This window comes from Marmota monax, unplaced genomic scaffold (genome assembly GCF_021218885.2).
Source record: "Marmota monax isolate L192 unplaced genomic scaffold, Marmota_monax_Labrador192_F-V1.1 WCK01_AAM20220418_F8-fsc00025, whole genome shotgun sequence".
NCBI lineage: Eukaryota > Metazoa > Chordata > Mammalia > Rodentia > Sciuridae > Marmota > Marmota monax.
Window position 1 is genome coordinate 248220 of NW_026691950.1, and position 16877 is coordinate 265096.

General features: G+C 40.2%; 1 protein-coding gene across 2 annotated transcripts in view; it reads left to right on the plus strand.

Moving 5' to 3' along the window:
- Positions 1-863: 863 nt before the first annotated feature.
- Positions 864-16877, plus strand: part of Pgm2 (phosphoglucomutase 2) — a 30947-nt gene continuing 14933 nt past the window's right edge. The window contains exons 1-8 of one of the 2 annotated variants that reach the window (XM_046446988.2): positions 882-1020; positions 2855-3044; positions 4483-4650; positions 8838-8944; positions 10193-10277; positions 12221-12304; positions 12433-12626; positions 16231-16420. In XM_046446988.2, coding sequence (XP_046302944.1) covers positions 4531-4650; positions 8838-8944; positions 10193-10277; positions 12221-12304; positions 12433-12626; positions 16231-16420 — 780 coding nt within the window. In that variant the 5' untranslated portion in view covers positions 882-1020; positions 2855-3044; positions 4483-4530. Of the gene's footprint in view, positions 1021-2854; positions 3045-4482; positions 4651-8837; positions 8945-10192; positions 10278-12220; positions 12305-12432; positions 12627-16230; positions 16421-16877 lie in introns of both variants that reach the window. The other variant, XM_046446908.2, reaches the window with a different exon arrangement.

The following is a 16877-nucleotide window of genomic DNA, read 5'->3' on the forward strand; positions in this document are numbered from 1 at the left end:
GGAAAAGGAGAAAAGGGGACACTCTCAAGGGAAAGAGTGGGTCCTCTCGGAAGGAAAAGGACAGTGTGCACCTTCTGCCCTCCAGTTTTCTTGGGGCTCACAGATAAGTTTCCAGGGGGTGCTGCCCAGGTCCACCTCTTGGCTTCTGACAGCAGCATTGTCTTAGATTTCCAAGTTCCCAGGTGTGTGATTTTATCCCATGGAGATTGTACTATTATAATGATGTGCTAAAGATCTAAGGCAACTCTTAGGCCTCCTCTGACCCATTTTGATTGGAAATTGGAGATTCTATGGTTAGGGGGCTTTGCCTAGCTCCCTGACTTCTGGAATCTGGTCTGTGTAAAGATCACAAAACCTCTCCTCTTCAGAGTAACTGTACTTATGGGCAGGGAGGAGAATTGGGGCCTGCATTTCTCTTGCAAACAACGGATTGTTTGCTGAAGAATGCAACAAAGAATTTTTTAAAAGAAAGCATGCTGGGGGTCAGCACAGTCGCCCTGGTTAATAGAATTATCCCCTTACAATCATGTTCCCACTGTTCACGTCTGTCTTACTTATTGTTTCTATATGATTTTTAGGCTCCTATCAGGGTGTACTCATCCACGTGCCTGGCGCACAGGAGGAACTCAACCTATAGCTACCGCACGAATGCAGGTCTCGGGAGCTCTCAGAGATGATGGCAAAAAAGTTTTCAAGCGCCAGCTGCTACCATAGACCCCGACTCCCAACCCCCGGAGCCGCATCTGCCAACCGCAAGACAAGAAGCTGCATGCAGCATGCTGTGCGTCACTTTCCTCCCGCTGTGCGGCTGGCTGCTCCGCGGTGTCCCCGCCCTCTCCCCCGCCCTCCGGCCCCGCCCTCTCTCCGCCTCCCCCCTCCGGAAGGGTCGTCCGGCCTCTTGCAGTCAGCAGTGGCCGCCCAGGAACCTTGGTGGCGACTACACCGGCATTAGGAGGCAGCGGTATAGGCATGGACGCCCGGCTGGAGCAGGAGGCCGCCCAGTGGCTGCGTTTGGACAAGGTGAGAGGCGAGAGGGACTGAGGGCGCCGGAGGAGGTGCTGGTTCCTCCCTAGGCGCGGAGCCGCGTTTCCTGCAGCGAGCGCGAGTGCCCAGCTTCCTTCCTTCCCTCCCTCCCCTGCCAGCCCACGCCCCGCCGGTCCCAGGAAAGATACGGATACGGCGGCCACCAAGCCGGTTCCTCCCCGGTTCCTGCTGGCATGTGGCAGCATTCAGATTAGTCCGGTAAAGGTTGTCCCCAAACCAGGCCAGCCATCTGGCCAGCCTGGACTGCAGGATGAGCCCGGGAGGTCCGAATGCCACAGGACGTTGAGAAGCGCACGCCTTCTGTCACTCACACCCGCTCATCCTCTGCAGTGGGCTGTGCAGCCCCAGGGATCCAAAATAGTCCCTCCTATTCCTTTCGACTCTGGGATCTTTGCAGAGTAATGTTCCGATCCGCCTTTCTTTGGGGCTTTCTTACAAACAGGGCCCTCCCGAGTGGACCTGGCTGGCTCAGTAGTTTCCAGACAAGGACCCCTTTGGACAGAGCGTCACTTTTTCTGTTTACTCTCTTAGAACCGAGAGTGGGACCCAGCTCTGGACAGCACTTCCTCTTTCCTACTTCAGTCTGTCTTTTGTTATCTGTTCCTTCAGGGTGCTGTTGTTTGCCCAGAACATTTCTCTGCTTTCTTCTGCTGAGCTTGTATCTTCTATTATAAAAGCTGTTTGGGGTCTGGGGCCTTACATTTTTGCTTCTGTTATGTAACTTACATAGAAAGGCTTCCCTAACGCCTAAGAGTAACTTATTTCTAATACTAACTCTAAACTGCCAGTTCTTTTCCATAGTGCTTCCTGCAATTGGAAGCAGCAACAACTAAACAAACAAACAAAAACAAAATAAAAAACACTTGTAGATTTATTTATTTCAGTATCTATGTCCAGGGCTGACTTCAGTGGGTGGTGACACTGTGCACTTGGACAGGATGTGATCCCAGAAGAGCCTGTTCTTAATGTCATGTTCTGCTGTTTTGTCTTCAGATTCTTAATTGTTGAACAGTTTCATTTTTAGTTGTTGAATCATTTTCATTTTGCACTAGGTTCCTGAAAATTATTTAGCCAGTGCTGGCTGCTCTCACTTCCTGGTTTTAGTGCCTGAACAGAGCCTGGCACACAGTAGATGCCTGACATATTTGTTGAATGAATGAATCCAGGAGACTGCAATCCAGTGAGAGGGACCCTGTCTTTTGCTTTACTCACCATTCTCTGGCTCCTGTGTATGAAAAGTCAGCAAATCCCATTTCCAGGATGCTATTTACAACTCCTTATAGGAACTTTTCTTTTCTGGAAAAAATAACTTTTTGATTCTTAAGGGAAGGAAAATGTTTCCATTTCTGATAACTTAGTAACTGCAGTATATAGCATTCTTTTAAAGTCAGAATTTGTCATTCATTTTTCCATAAAACTTTCCCTTTGAGGAAAAATAAAATATAATTTCTACAAAATGATGCATCCTGACAGAGATGGTAGCCTTGCTGGGTAGAAGTGAAAGGGATGTTGTCTTTTTATTTATTTATTTTTAAATTTTCACCCGTCCTTGATGCTCTTTTCCTCTCTGTTTCTTCTTTGACTTGACTCAGGCACCTCACCAGCCCATTCATGGAACTCCCACCAGCAAAAAGCATTGCAGCTGCTGGTCTGACACCATGCAAGGCTGGGGAAGCAGCCTCTGCATTTCCATTGTACCTTCATCCCTGTCCTTTTCCTGGATATTAGTTTTGGTCACTCCCAGCGCTGATTCTCATCTCTGCTGCCCTCTGACTTTTCATTATCTCTCTGTCTGCTTTGTTTCTCTCAGGCTACTGGGTCCTTTATAGATATCCAAGGCCAATTAAGATTAACTACATCTACACTATGAATGAGAGAATCACTGGATATTGATGTGACTGTGAAGTCTAGGTTTTCTCATCCACTCAACAGATATTTATTGAGCCTCTTTTATGTACCAGTTCTGAGCCCTTCCTTGGGGGCACCTGACAGTTTGATGGGTAAGATAATAGTATGTATGGCTTTTAATCAAAAAAGGGGGGTTGTACGCGATTTCTGTTGAATCTGGAACAGTCTGGAAAGATGGGCATAATTCCAGGAAGTCAAGGTTTTATTGCAATAGCATTTCAAAGTTTATGTGGTCACATCTTGCCTAAGTGCTCATCTAAATGGGTAATAACTATAAAATAGAAGTGAAGTGCTATCTCTATATTTCCCGAAACTCTTAATTTAAAAGTCTGATGGGGAATTAATGTGATTGTCATTATTTTTGTCCAGTCTTAACATTTTCTACAACTGTTGTACAAAGAAATAGGGCAATGTATAATGAACTTAAGTTATTCATGGTAGTATCTGTTTGAAGCAATTAATGTAATAGAAAAGGAGCTCGGTTAATGCCCATAATATACTTTAAGCAAGAAACTCAATTTCTGTACTATAAAACACTATGCAAGGTGGGGGGGGGGGTTGTAGCTCAGTGGTAGAGCACTTGCCTAGCATGTTTGAGGCGCTAAGTTTGATCCCCAGCATCACATAAAAATAAATAAATAAAATAAAGGTATTGTGTTCATCTACAACTAAAAATAATTAAAAAAAAATTAAAAAACACTTGAAAGTCTTCCATTTATTGCTTACTTCTAGAAGTTATTACAAGATTCAAATTTAATCAGTTATATGAACACCTTGTACAACTTATAAAGCACTGTAGAATATTTGGTTTTGATTTATATTGTGTACTCTATCACTCCTTGGGAAAATTTGAGGACATTATGGAAGAAAATGAACATTTAGTTATATAAGTGCCAAGTGGAGAAAGACATTTTTCATTAATTTAATTTAAAACCTTAAAAAATTTGTCAGGGAAGTTCTATGTTGTTCGAAGGTTAAAGATAGGGAACCTGAGAATTTAAGAAGCTGGATAACCTACCCAAGCACATGGAGTTGGTAAGTGATGTGTCTGGAATCCCACTCTGGGTCTTCCATTTCTCTAAAAATGCTTGCCCTGATAAAGAAAATAATACTTTGTAACACCAAACCAACTTTCTATTTCAGACTTCGAAATCATCAAAAAATTGGAAAGTCTATATGTATCTATTTTTTCCCCAGAGATTAAAATGGTTGTGGTTTCTTTTTGTTGTTGTTGTTCTTTTTTGTACTGGGGATGGAACCAGGGGCACTTTACCACTGAGCTACATCCCCAGCCCTTTTTATTTTTCATTTTGAGAAAAGGTGTCACTAAGTTGCTGAGGCTGGCTTTGAACTAGTGATCGACCTGCCTCAGCCTCCTGAGTTGTGGGATTTTAGGTATATACCATCATGCCCAACTGGATTTTTGTTCTTTTTTTGGTTTTTGTTGTTTTGGGGACTTTTTTTTTTATTGCAGGCTTTTCATTCTTATTCATCTGGATGTATCTTTTATATATATTTCTTTTTTTGCAGAATCCTTTAACTTTGGAGTCAGTGAAACAACTAATTGCAGAAGGTAATATGGAAGAACTTCAGAAATGTTTTGGGGCCCGAATGGAGTTTGGGACAGCTGGCCTTCGAGCTCCCATGGGAGCAGGGATTTCTCATATGAATGATTTGACCATCATTCAGACTACACAGGTACCACGTTTTTATAATTCCTAGTTACTCTTTTTGTGGGGGAGGGGGATACCAGGGATTGAACTCAGGGGCACTTGACCACTAAGCCACACCCCCGGCCCTATTTTGTGTTTTATTTAGAGACAGGGTCTCACTGAGTTGCTTAGTGCCTCGCTTTTGCTGAGGCTGGCTTTGAACTCGTGATCCTCCTGTCTCAGCCTCCCAAGCTGCTGGGATTACAGGCTTGTGCCACTGCACCTGAGTAATTCCTAGTTACTCTTAATGTATCCCCTGGCTCCTTTTGTATTTGACAGACCCAATTTGTTTTACTTGTGGACATGTTTGTGGACTTAGCTAGTGCAAGGAGTCAGCACCATTTACTTTATCAAGTAAGGCTTGTGCAGTTGGTCAAAGCAATTTGTTTTAAAACTCATTTTGCCTTTCATCTATCCATCCATCCATTCACTTAACAGATTTATTGAGTGTACCTACTATGTTCCAAACATTGAGGATGTATTAATGACTAAAACAGATTCCCTCATGGTGATTCTGTTGCAGTACAAGACCACCTACTAAGCTGACTTTCAAGGTCTTATTTTTACCATGGTTAAATAGATGCTAGTGATGAAAAGGTCCTGCTAGAGTTATCAAGAGCCTATTTTATTTAGTTTTAACTTGTATTAAATTGAATGAAATTTTCACTGGTTGAATTTATTACTGAATTCCCTTACCTCGATTTGTGATGTTCATTGTCAAAGTTAAAACCCAACTTTTAGGAATAGAAATGAGGAATGTGACAAAACAGAAGAGCTGCCACTGAGAACTGGGAGAAGGGTTGTTGAGAGAAATGAAGTAGAACAGCTTATTCCATTTCTTCAACTCCTTAGATTTGTTAAGAATGAACATTCCACCTAGCACCAGAAGAAAATAAAATAAATTAAGAAACATTACCTTAATTCTGGGAAAGCCAAGGCTAGAAAAATTGCCTAATGTTGATAACATGTGCCTTACATATATAGCTCTGTGTAAAAGGCAGAGTTGGGCATATTCTGGTGAAATCCCAACGAGGAAAACTTATCTACGGGATAAGCCTTGGGAACCCTGGCCACAAACTTACTAAGCTACAGGCCTCTCTGTGATGTTTTTGGAGGGAAGGCTTAGGAGGTGGTATGCATGGGAATCCTTTTCCAGTATAGGTATGGCCCCTGAATGAGATCACTTTTTGTTTCAGTTACTAAGGCTGTAGAATAAATCGTCCAAAATACAGCGGTTTAAAATAACCACCACATTTATCTTGCTCACAGATCTCCAGTTTGGGGAGAGCTCCATGTAGACAGCTCTTCTCTGCTCCTCTTGGCATCATCTGAGCCAGTTTTGGAGTATGGAATAAATTGTGGTATTCTTCACTCACATAACTGAAGCTATTGCTGGTGTAGACTGGGATCACCAGGGCTGGACACCTACATGTAAAAGCCATATTGACTTTAATGACTAAGTTTGAAAGCCACACAGAATTAATTTCACCATATCCCATTTGTTAAAAGGAAGGCTGCTCATACTTAAGGAGAGGGAATGTAGAAACCTACTTCTCATTGGAAGAAGGTCAATGTCAGATCATGGGCTGGGATATATTGCCATGATTGGTTGCACCTGCTATTGTGGACATGTTTGTGGACATTGTTAGGAGATCTCAGGATTCTCAATGAACCAAAGGCTTTTCCTCTACTATCCATCATATCTAGTTTTCAAGAATGAGTAAATGCATCCCCAAGTAAGTCTTAGAACTTATCTCACCTACTTTCCCCTCGAAGAATTAGTTTTTTCTGAGGATAGATCCTGTTTATAGTTAAGAGTCCTATAAAATCAAGATGAATAGATATTTTAAAGGTCATCTGATTCAGCCATTCGCCTCTTGGAACACTCTTTGCAAACTTACCACTCCAAAGTGATCTTCTAGCCATGTGGGAATACTTACAACAGGAGGTGAGGACGACAGGGTTAAGAAAGTTTTATGAGAGCAGCAGGAACATCTTTAACTTCAGGAGTAGTTCTAACCTTGGAGGAAAGAAAATTCCCAGAACAGTCCCCTCAGCCTTCCACCCCAGCTGTAAGGAGCATTCCCCGGGGAGAATGCGGATGTACAGCCACATTGGTTCCTTATCCCAGTTCTGTCTTTCATTATGGTGTCGGCACTCTTTGGTTGTGGAGTCCCATCCACATGTTCCTCTAAAATTTGCCTGGTTTGATATATGTGAGTCAAGAACATTTCAAAATCACAGGGCAGAGGCTGGAGGAAAGTTTCTGTGTTATTTGCCTCATTGATAGAGGTTATCGTTTCTTTTGGACAGTTAATTTGTGCCTCTTTTATGCTGCTTGTGATCCTTGAGCTTAAATTAATTAATCTAGCTATGACTTATCAGAGATGGAGAACACACTGCCCTCTGAAATAGCCCAGTCTATCTCTGGAACATTCCCATTAAGAGAAGGTTTCAGGGCGGGGCGTGGTGGCACATGCCTGTAATCCCAGCAGCTGAAAAGGCTGAGTCAGGAGGATCAAGAGTTCAAAACCAGCCTCAGCAACTTAGAGAGGCCCTAAGCAATTCAGTGAGACCCTGTCTCTAAATAAAATATTCCAAAAAAGGACAGGGGAATGTAGCTAAGTGGTTAAGCACCCCTGTGTTCAATCCCTGGTGCCCCCCCCCAAAAAAAAGGGTGTCATTATTTTGAACCAAAATCTTTCTGTAGCTTATAAGTATTGATCATAATTCTACTTTTTTTAAAGTCAGAAAAACAAGTTTCCTTCTTGTGTTTTATAACAACTTTTCAATTCTGAAAACCTTCCTCATCCCCAGTGACTCATTTGTCTAGAATAAACATCCATTTCTCTTGGCCATTCCCTCAAATTCTCGTGCTCAGTAGGCCCAGAGATTTTTAGAGAATTTGGAGATATTAGGATATGGAATAAGGCTGCATGCTTTTTTGCCTGCTTAACCACTGAGGAACAATACTGGGTTGACTAGGAAAAGTGACAGGTGCTATTGCTCTTTAAGCTGTAGAGTATTAGGAGTCTACATGCCTTCTAGGGGCCCATAAAACCAATACCCATGTATCCTAATTTTCTTGAATCACTGAACCTTAGAAGATGTGCCTAATGCAGTATGTCTGTCAGGGGAAACTAAAGGAATCCTACATTGATACTGCTTTAGCAATAGACTGTGAAGTATCTCCTTAACCGAAATAAGAATTATACTTGTATACAAGACTTTCTCTAATTAAAGTGAAGTAAGTAATATAAACCATCATTATTACAAAACCAGAGATCTCTTTGCTCTATAATAATATCCAGTAAATTGCATCTTGAATTCCAAGTTCACTGTTTTTTCAATCTTCTGTATTTGAGAGTAATGTAATATCACTCTATCACTGGGGTGCAGGAGTCGTGTACACTATCAGGTCTGGGTAGGTGGTGAGAGCCCCAAACGACATAATTTTTATTTGTTCTAACTGGTTATGCCCTATATTTGGACCGATTATGGCCTCCTTTAGACTTTGGAAAATAATATCCAAATAAACAAAACTGATTTTGATCACTTATTTTCAAAGAGGAAGCAATACAGGCTTTGCAGGAAAATAAGAATTAGAACTATGCTCTTAGTGACACATACTTGGTGTTGGATTCTCCACATTTTGCATTCATTCTTATGACAACCCTGTGTGGTAGGAACTGTTACTCCTGTTTTACAGAAGAGGAACTGAGGTGTCGAGATGTTATAAAACTTGTCAGTTGCTCATTGGTGGCAGAGTGAAGTACAAATCCAGGTTCTGGCTCCAGGCATGTGCTTTAACCCCTTCATTGAACCACCTCTCACCAGACCTCGGGACAAAACCAGGCTGTCTTACTTACATGCCTGAAACTGGGCAAGTCACTGTGCCTCTCTGAGCTACCATTTTTCTATCTATGAAATGCAGTTTCTTGGCAGAATTGATTTGGGGTTAGAGATAATAGGTACTAAGTACCTGACACAGTGACTGGTACACATAGATAATAAATAAAGCTATTGATTTCCAGTTGTTCGCCTAATTTTTTTTCTCCCTCTGCTAGAATATTCTCCTATAAAAGTAAAAAAAAAATGTAATTTGGTGCTAACTTTTCTATATCATATGTATGAAAAGGATGTGTTAAAACACATGCTCTTTTGTGTCTTTAGGGATTTTGTAGATACCTGGAAGAGCAGTTCAGTGACCTGAAGCAGAGGGGTGTTGTCATCAGCTTTGACGCCCGAGCTCATCCATCCAGTGGAGGGAGCAGCAGAAGGTACTGTGACATTTTTTAGGAAATAGTCTTTTGATAGTTTACTTTACGGTTTTATTTTTATTTAACATTTCAGTAGCTTGACTTTAAATACATTCATTAGCTACATTGCTTAACAATAAAAGTGATGAGTAAACTTTCTTTGCAACTTTTAAAAATTCTGGCTCCAGATTTGGGTTAAGAAAATAAATGACTTTGACAAGTTAGAAAGTAATACATATCTAAGGGGAAGAAAAATTTTCAAGTGGCAATATTATTTCTCCCTCTTGCTTGCTTGCTTTTAATATATTTTTTTCCATTGTTCACAAGCCTCATGGTCCCCTTCCCATTCTTGAACACCCGTCTCAGGCTGCACTTTTGAAACATTCCCTAATCAGTGGGACTCTCTTCTGTAGCTGTAGTGAATAATGATGATAGTAGTGATGATAGGAATAGCAGTCATCATTTTGAGTGCTAGTTGTGCACCAGGCTTTCATGTATTTACTCTTTGAATCCTCACAACAACCTGGAAGGTACTTATGAGATCTCTTGGTCTCCTTGGGGGATTGGTCCCAAGACCCCTTCAGATACCAGAACCTGTGGATGTTCTATAAAATGATGGAGTATTTGCATATACTTAAGTACCACCTCCCATATACGTTAAATGAACTCTCCATTACTACAGTACCTAATCAATGTCAATGCTGTGTAAGTAGTAGTTATACTGCATCATCTGGGGAAACAACAAGAATGAAAGTGTGCAGGTGTTCAGTACAAACACAGCCATGCTAGGCCTCATCACATAGCCCTTGTAAGCAACATCATGACATTTTCAATTCACAGTCATTGAAATCTTCCCCCCATGTGACAACTGAAAATGTCTCCATTTCAGATGTCCTGTGGCGGGTGGAATTACTATTCCTCGGTAGGTGTTTGTGGAATCCTTAATGAAGCAGAATCAAAAGAACAGGGCAGCAGGGACCCTGACAGCTGTTGCTTTTAAGTTGACACATGCTCAGATGCTGAGTGACCATTGGGCGTGGGGCACATTGCCTGGCCGTTCTTGGCTGTAGTCTCATTTCTGTAAAACAGTGGAATGGAATGAGATGACTTGTAAGGCTTTACTACTCCATGCCAATGTAAATATTTGGAAGAAACATTTTCCTTGCTCCTTCTGCTGTGTGCAGCCTAAAGAAGGGTTCCAAATTCATTTACTTCACCCACGGCCCTGATGACCAAATTTCCTTTTCTTCCTCATCCCTGGGTTTCTAGGTTTGCGCGACTTGCTGCAACCACCTTTATCAGCCAGGGGATTCCTGTGCACCTCTTTTCTGATGTAACCCCAACGCCCTTTGTGGTAAGCACCATTTCCTTTTCTAATTTCTTGTCACAGGATCCGGGATAGGATTTGGCTGAATTTTAGTCTTCAGTGCTTTTGGGATTCAGGTATTTCAGTGACGGAATTGCACCTCTTCTTTTATCAGGCCACCTATTTTATCTCCAGGAAAGTTTACCCAAATCCTAATAATCTTCTAGTATTCAACACTGGATTCATCAGAGTTGATTTTTTTTTAAGGTGTGATTTTCCTTTTGTTTGCATTCTAATAATATTTTATTAAGTAAGCAAAATGGTTTTTGTTGGTCTGGTTTTTAATTTGGTGTAGATCTTTTCCCCCACTATCATAATAAGGAAACTTTTTGGGTCTTGAATCTGAATTCACTTCAAACCCTGTCTTAATTTTTTTTAATTTTAAATTTATTTTTTTTTCTAATTTGTTGTACATGACAGGAGAATGTCAAACCCTGACTTATCATGAATATTTTTGACAAGATGGTGTACAAATGAAATACTAGTCCTGTGTAGATTTGAATGGAATCCTTAATGAAGCAGAATCTAAAGAACAGGGCACCAGGGACTGGGAGAGCTGTTGCTTTTAAGTAGTCAGAACTATAAGAGCTGAGCCAGATGCTGAGAGTATTTTCTTAGAACTCGTGGTTGGATGCAGTTTCTTGCATCAGGTAGAAATGTGAGTGTGTTCGTGCAGAAGTAAGTCTGCTCATTTGTGTTTGCTGTCTCCAGGACACTGACAGATAGCTGCACCTCCTGGGTTGTAAATAACCCACCCAGCAGACACTCGCATATTTCACATCCAGATGTTGTTCACGTTTTGTTGTTTGATGGGAAAATTATACTTCATTAAACATCCTAATTATCTTCTGTAGCAAGTGTTAGTAACTATTATTTTTGTATCAGGCATAAAATAAATGAGTGTCTCCTGTTCGTTTCCCTGATTATGGAGTAGTTCTGACCTTTTCTTCATACCAGGACATCTGAGGGATGTGACATAGCTTCTGAGAGCAGACAAATGCAGTAACTCTTGTTGGGAAGGTGGAGGGGGACAGATGATTCGAATCTCAGCTTGCCTGTGGGTAGTCCATCTCATTTGCAGCCATAGGGGGTATAATCCAACCCCTCTCCTTTATTTTGGAAGTAGTTTTGTAAAGAAGGAGCAACATTGAAATAGAAGGGAGGGATGTTTAACCCTGGGATGAGAGAGAAATGAGCAACCTGTAAGGGCACTGTCCGTTTCCTCAGCCTCTCCCTTAAAAGCAAATGAGAAAGAGGAGGAGAAGGAAATCACTTGGAGGGAATAAATTGAATATTTGAACTTATGTCCTGAGCAGAAGCTTTAGAAGAATATGGAATGAGCTTTAGGTGATCTTTTTTTTGGGGGGGAAGGAGTACTGGGGATTGACCCCAGGGCACTCAACCACTGAGCTGCATCCCCAGATCACCCCCGCCCCCACACTTTTAAAAATATTTTATTGAGAGACAGGGTCTTGCTAAGTTGCTTAGGGCCTCTGTAATTTGCTGAGGCTGGCTTTGAACTTGTGATCCTCCTGCCTCAACCTCCCAAGCCACTGGTATTACAGGTGTGCACCACCGTGCCTAGCCTAGACCATCTTTTCTTAGAAGAGTTTTCTAGCTCTACCAAATAGAAGGTGGAAAGAGAAGGCAGATCCTAGGAAAGTACTTAACTTTCTTTTTAGTACACACATCCTGGGATTTTGGGCAGCCAGTTAGTTCCTAAGCTATCTAGTTCCAAGCCAGTTAGTTCTAGTTGGAAGGCGGGGGACTTGCATACACTGTTTGGGTATAGAACAAAAATATCGAGTGACACATTCTGATACTTACATTTATTAAATGGGGACTAAATTGGCACAAGTAATATATAATATGCATTTCAAGTATGTTGAATTTTTTATTAAAAACTGTTCTCGTCTCCTGTTCTCTTATAGCCCTACACAGTATCACATTTGAAGCTTTGTGCTGGAATCATGATCACTGCCTCCCACAATCCAAAGCAGGATAATGGCTATAAGGTGGGTTTTTCTCTCCCCTCATTGTCCTTTATCAGAATCCTGAACCCACGCTGTTCTGGCACTGAGGTGATGGCTCCTCTGTCTGCATTAACCCTCACCCTCCCGAATACATTCCCCGGCTTCTCTAGGTTTATTGGGACAACGGAGCCCAGATCATCGCTCCTCATGATAAAGGGATTTCTCAAGCTATTGAAGAAAACCTCGAGCCCTGGCCTCAAGCTTGGGATGACTCCTTAATTGATGACAGTCCCCTCCTTCACAACCCCAGTGCCTCCATCAATACCAGCTACTTCGAAGACCTTAAAAAATACTGTTTTCACAGGTAAGTGGATTGTGTCTTCACTGACCTTAAGAGAGTTAAGTCAATGCAATTCAGCAAATTCTATCAATTTCCACTAAGTTGTTCTCTTGAGTTGCTGCATAACCTATAGCTGTATCCTTTGGGTCAGGGGTTGTCAACTTTTATTAAAGGGACAGACAGTAAATACTCTCAGGCTGTGCAGGACACCCAGACTCTCTCAGCTACTCCATATCACTGAGGGAGGAAGCACGCTGCAGACGTCCTTTCTAGGAAGCAGTGCAAATGTGACTGTGTTCCCAAACACTTACAAAATGAGGTGGCCAGCCACCCACAGGCCATAGTCTATTGAGCTGTGACGTAGGTGTGATGTACATGTACATGCATGTGTACAAATATATGTGTGTACACATATATATACAAACAAATAGGTACAGTGAACTTTAGACACAGGGTCAGGACATAGACTAACACAGGAAGGTGCCCACAGCAAACTGGGTGGTAAAAGTCACAGAACAAGCTATACATACACTATATTGTGTTTATGATTTTGAAATACCCATGTATGCATTCATATATACACAGAAATTTTCTCTAAATATATATATATATATCATACATACATATATATGTATGTGTGTATATATATATATATATATACACACACACACACACACACACACACATATTTGAAAACTTGCAAAAGAGTTTCACAAAGGAAATACTGACATTTTTGTTATCCTTAGAGAAATTTTCTGTGCATAGGCAAGCATATACACATGTATTTCAAAATTATAAATAGCAATATAGTATGTGCTTACCTTGTTCTGTAACTTTTGCCACCCAGTTAGTTTGCTGTGGGCATCTTTTTGTGTTAGTCCCAGTCTATCCTGACCCTTTGTTCTCAAGGTCATTGCACCCATTCATTTAGCCCTGTAACACAAACTCAATCATTTTAGTTGCTAAGCAATGTAGCTGGGTGGCAGTGTTCTCCTTCATTAGTGTGCTGTAAGTCCCAGTACTCCTGATTCTCCCTCAGCAAGAAATCACTGCTTTAAGAAGCTTTAATTTCTAATATTATACTTTTTGGACATCTGGGTGTGGTGGCTGCAGTGCAGGATGTGGCCCCCCAATCCCATCTGAGGGGAGCAGCCAGACGGTAGAAAGTCACCCTCAGCTGTGACTTGTGGGTCCAAGTTGCCAATCATAGCAATATTTTTCTCCCTGAGGGAAAACTGTCAATTTCTAACTTTTGAGGACCATTGTTTCCCTGGTGAATAACCAAGCAAAAGGCACCTGTGAACCTTACCTCTGACCCGCTGATGCAACTTCACAGAGTTTACAGTGTTTTGTTATTCCAGGTAGCATGAAGTGAACCTCGGTGCACATTGCTTGTGTGTGTGTGTGTGTGTGTGTGTGTGTATGTGTGTATCCGTGTATCCATCAAATAACTTTCTGAGGCCAGCCTGGGCAACTCAGTGAGACTTTATCTCAAAATAAAATTTAAAAAGTTCTGGTAGTAAATCCAGTATCCCCCCACCCTCAACACACACACACACGCACACACACACAAAAAAAAATTGTACATGCATTACAAAGTTGATAGTTAACAAATAGCCCTTCAAAAATGTGATAGCAGTTGACAATTCCACCAACAGTATATGTTAAAAGTATATGACCCCATAAAATCTCTTTTTTCTTGATTTGCTAGTTGGGAATGATATCACTTGTATTTGCATTCTTTTATGAATAAACTATTTATTTATTAATCTATATTTTTCTGTGTGTTTGTTAATATTTTGTACTTGGAAAGCTGTTTTGTTTATAAAGAAAGCTAGTTTTCTGTTGTTATTTTCGGAATTTTTTTTTCCTTTTTTTTTTTTTTTTGTGGTGCTGGGGATCATCCCAGGGCCTCGCAAGTTATCTACCACTGAGACACATTTTCAGCTCTGGAATTTTCTATTGAAATTTTTTGTTGAACTTTAAAAATATTTTTTGTGAATATTATATCTATCTTCTAATATAAAGCTTCTGAGTTTTACTCTGAGAAACGACTTTCTCCACACCAACATTATAAGAGAATCTCCTTGTTTTTTCCTATAATTTTTGAGTTTACATTTTATAATATTGAGTCTTTGAGTCATTGGTAATTTTTAATTTTGTATGGGATATGAAATAGAAAAGTAGCTGTGGTTTTTGTTTTTATTTTTGTTTTCTGAAAGGTTTGCAGTTATACAAGCCATAAATTGAAAAATGCATCTTTTTTTGGATGGATTGGAAATGTCAATTCTAGGAATCATTTTCCGATATTAATTGAATGCTTGTTATCTACAGATAATTGTTGTAGTTCCTTCACTTACAATCTCATTTTAAATCTCCCAGCAAAGTGTAAAAGTAGATTCTGGTGTTTTGCAGGGTTATAGATGAAAGAGCTGAGACACAGATGGGTTAAGCAATACTCAGCATTCACACAGCTTAGAAGTGGCAAAACTCCAGGATTTAATTCAGAGTCTCACTCCAGAGCACGTTAACCACTAAACCCTACTGCTTCTCATACGTACACTTTTCCCAGTTGAAACTTAATTAGTTTCTATACTCTTTGTTATGTTCTTCTTTTTTTTTAAGTTGTCAATGGAATTTTATTTTATTTATTGATACGTGGTGCTGAGAAACAAACCCAGTGCTTCACACATGCTAGGCAAGTGCTATGCCACTGAGCCACACCCCTAGCCCTGTTCTGTTCTTTTTATCTGCCTTTTATATCTAGTGCCAAACTGTTTAATTACTATAGCTTTGTAATGTACTTTAATATCCAAAAGTTTTTTTCAGCTTTGTCCTCCCTGATCTTTGCATACTTCTTTTTCCAGATGCATTTTTTAAGTATATGCTTATGTTAAACCACCGTCCTTTTAGAGAAAACCTTGTACATTTATTCATTGCCGAAACAAAACAAACAGATAATAACTTAAGCTTCTAGCAGTCAGAACATCAGAAGTTGTCAACTTCTCTGAAACTTCTGCAAATTTTTATTTTTATAGTTATTCTATCTCTATTGAATTTCTAGGTCATGACACTGTCAAACAGGATTGTTACTTGGCAAAGAAAAAGTTTTTATTTTTTTTACATTTTTACATATGGCATAATTCATCACAATTTGTTGAAAGAGACGTTTTAAAGTCATTTCTGAAGCTAATAAAGAATATATGGAGCCCCTGATCCCAGCTCAGGCACTGCTGTGATCAGCACCCATGGGACCAACTGTGTGTCTCGTCCTGGAAAATGAGCTGAGCTTCTTTCTTGTGTCTTCCTCTGAATGTGAAAGCTGTACCATAGAATATAATAGTCAGAAAGTAGTCAGATTTGCAGAGTAAAATTTAAATTTGTGTATGTCACGGGGAGATATATGTGTTTAGGGAGAGTGTAGATAAGTTTTGGTTCTTTTTTTAAATGAAAGTGGAGAGTTCACTTTTCTTGTACATCCTAAATTGCAATAATTTCTTACATTCTGAAGAATAAGGCTCCTTGGTATTTGGCAAGCCTTCCAGAGAGTCCTATCTGTAGAGTCATATTTGTATTTTGAGAGTCATATTTGTAGCTTTAACACTTTCCATGATGTGTCTGATCCTAGGACTATAAACAGGGAGACCAAGGTGAAATTCGTGCACACCTCCGTCCATGGCGTGGGTCATAACTTTGTGCAACTGGCTTTCAAGGCTTTTGACCTTGTTCCTCCTGAGGCTGTTCCTCAGCAGAAAGACCCCGATCCTGAGTTTCCAACCGTCAAATACCCGAATCCTGAAGAGGGTAAAGGTGTCTTGGTAACCTAAATTTTTAAGATTATGAAACCTACCTTTAATCTTCAAAATTATTACTACCAAGTAAAATTAAAATTTTTGTGTGTTTTCATTGTGCTGAAGAAAAATGAATTTCATCATTGGAAATATGTGTGTTTATTAGTCATTAATTTCTTAAAGGAACTTTGAAATTAGACACTTTAGAACCAGAATGTAAAGAGTTGAAATCTAAATATTGTTTTAATTAAATTTAATGTACTCTGTTTCCTTAATGTCAAAAGGTAATCGTAATAGAATGGAGTTTTTGTTGTTGTAATGATTGTTCTTCCTTAATTGTCATTTTTCTGATGTAAAAGAGTATTATTTAAATTATGGTTCATACAACAGATTTAAAGGTTAAGTAACAATGACGTTGAGAATCAGTTTACTTTGGTTTGTTTGTGGTGTTGATCACATAGCATGCCGGGAAATACCAGTCCAG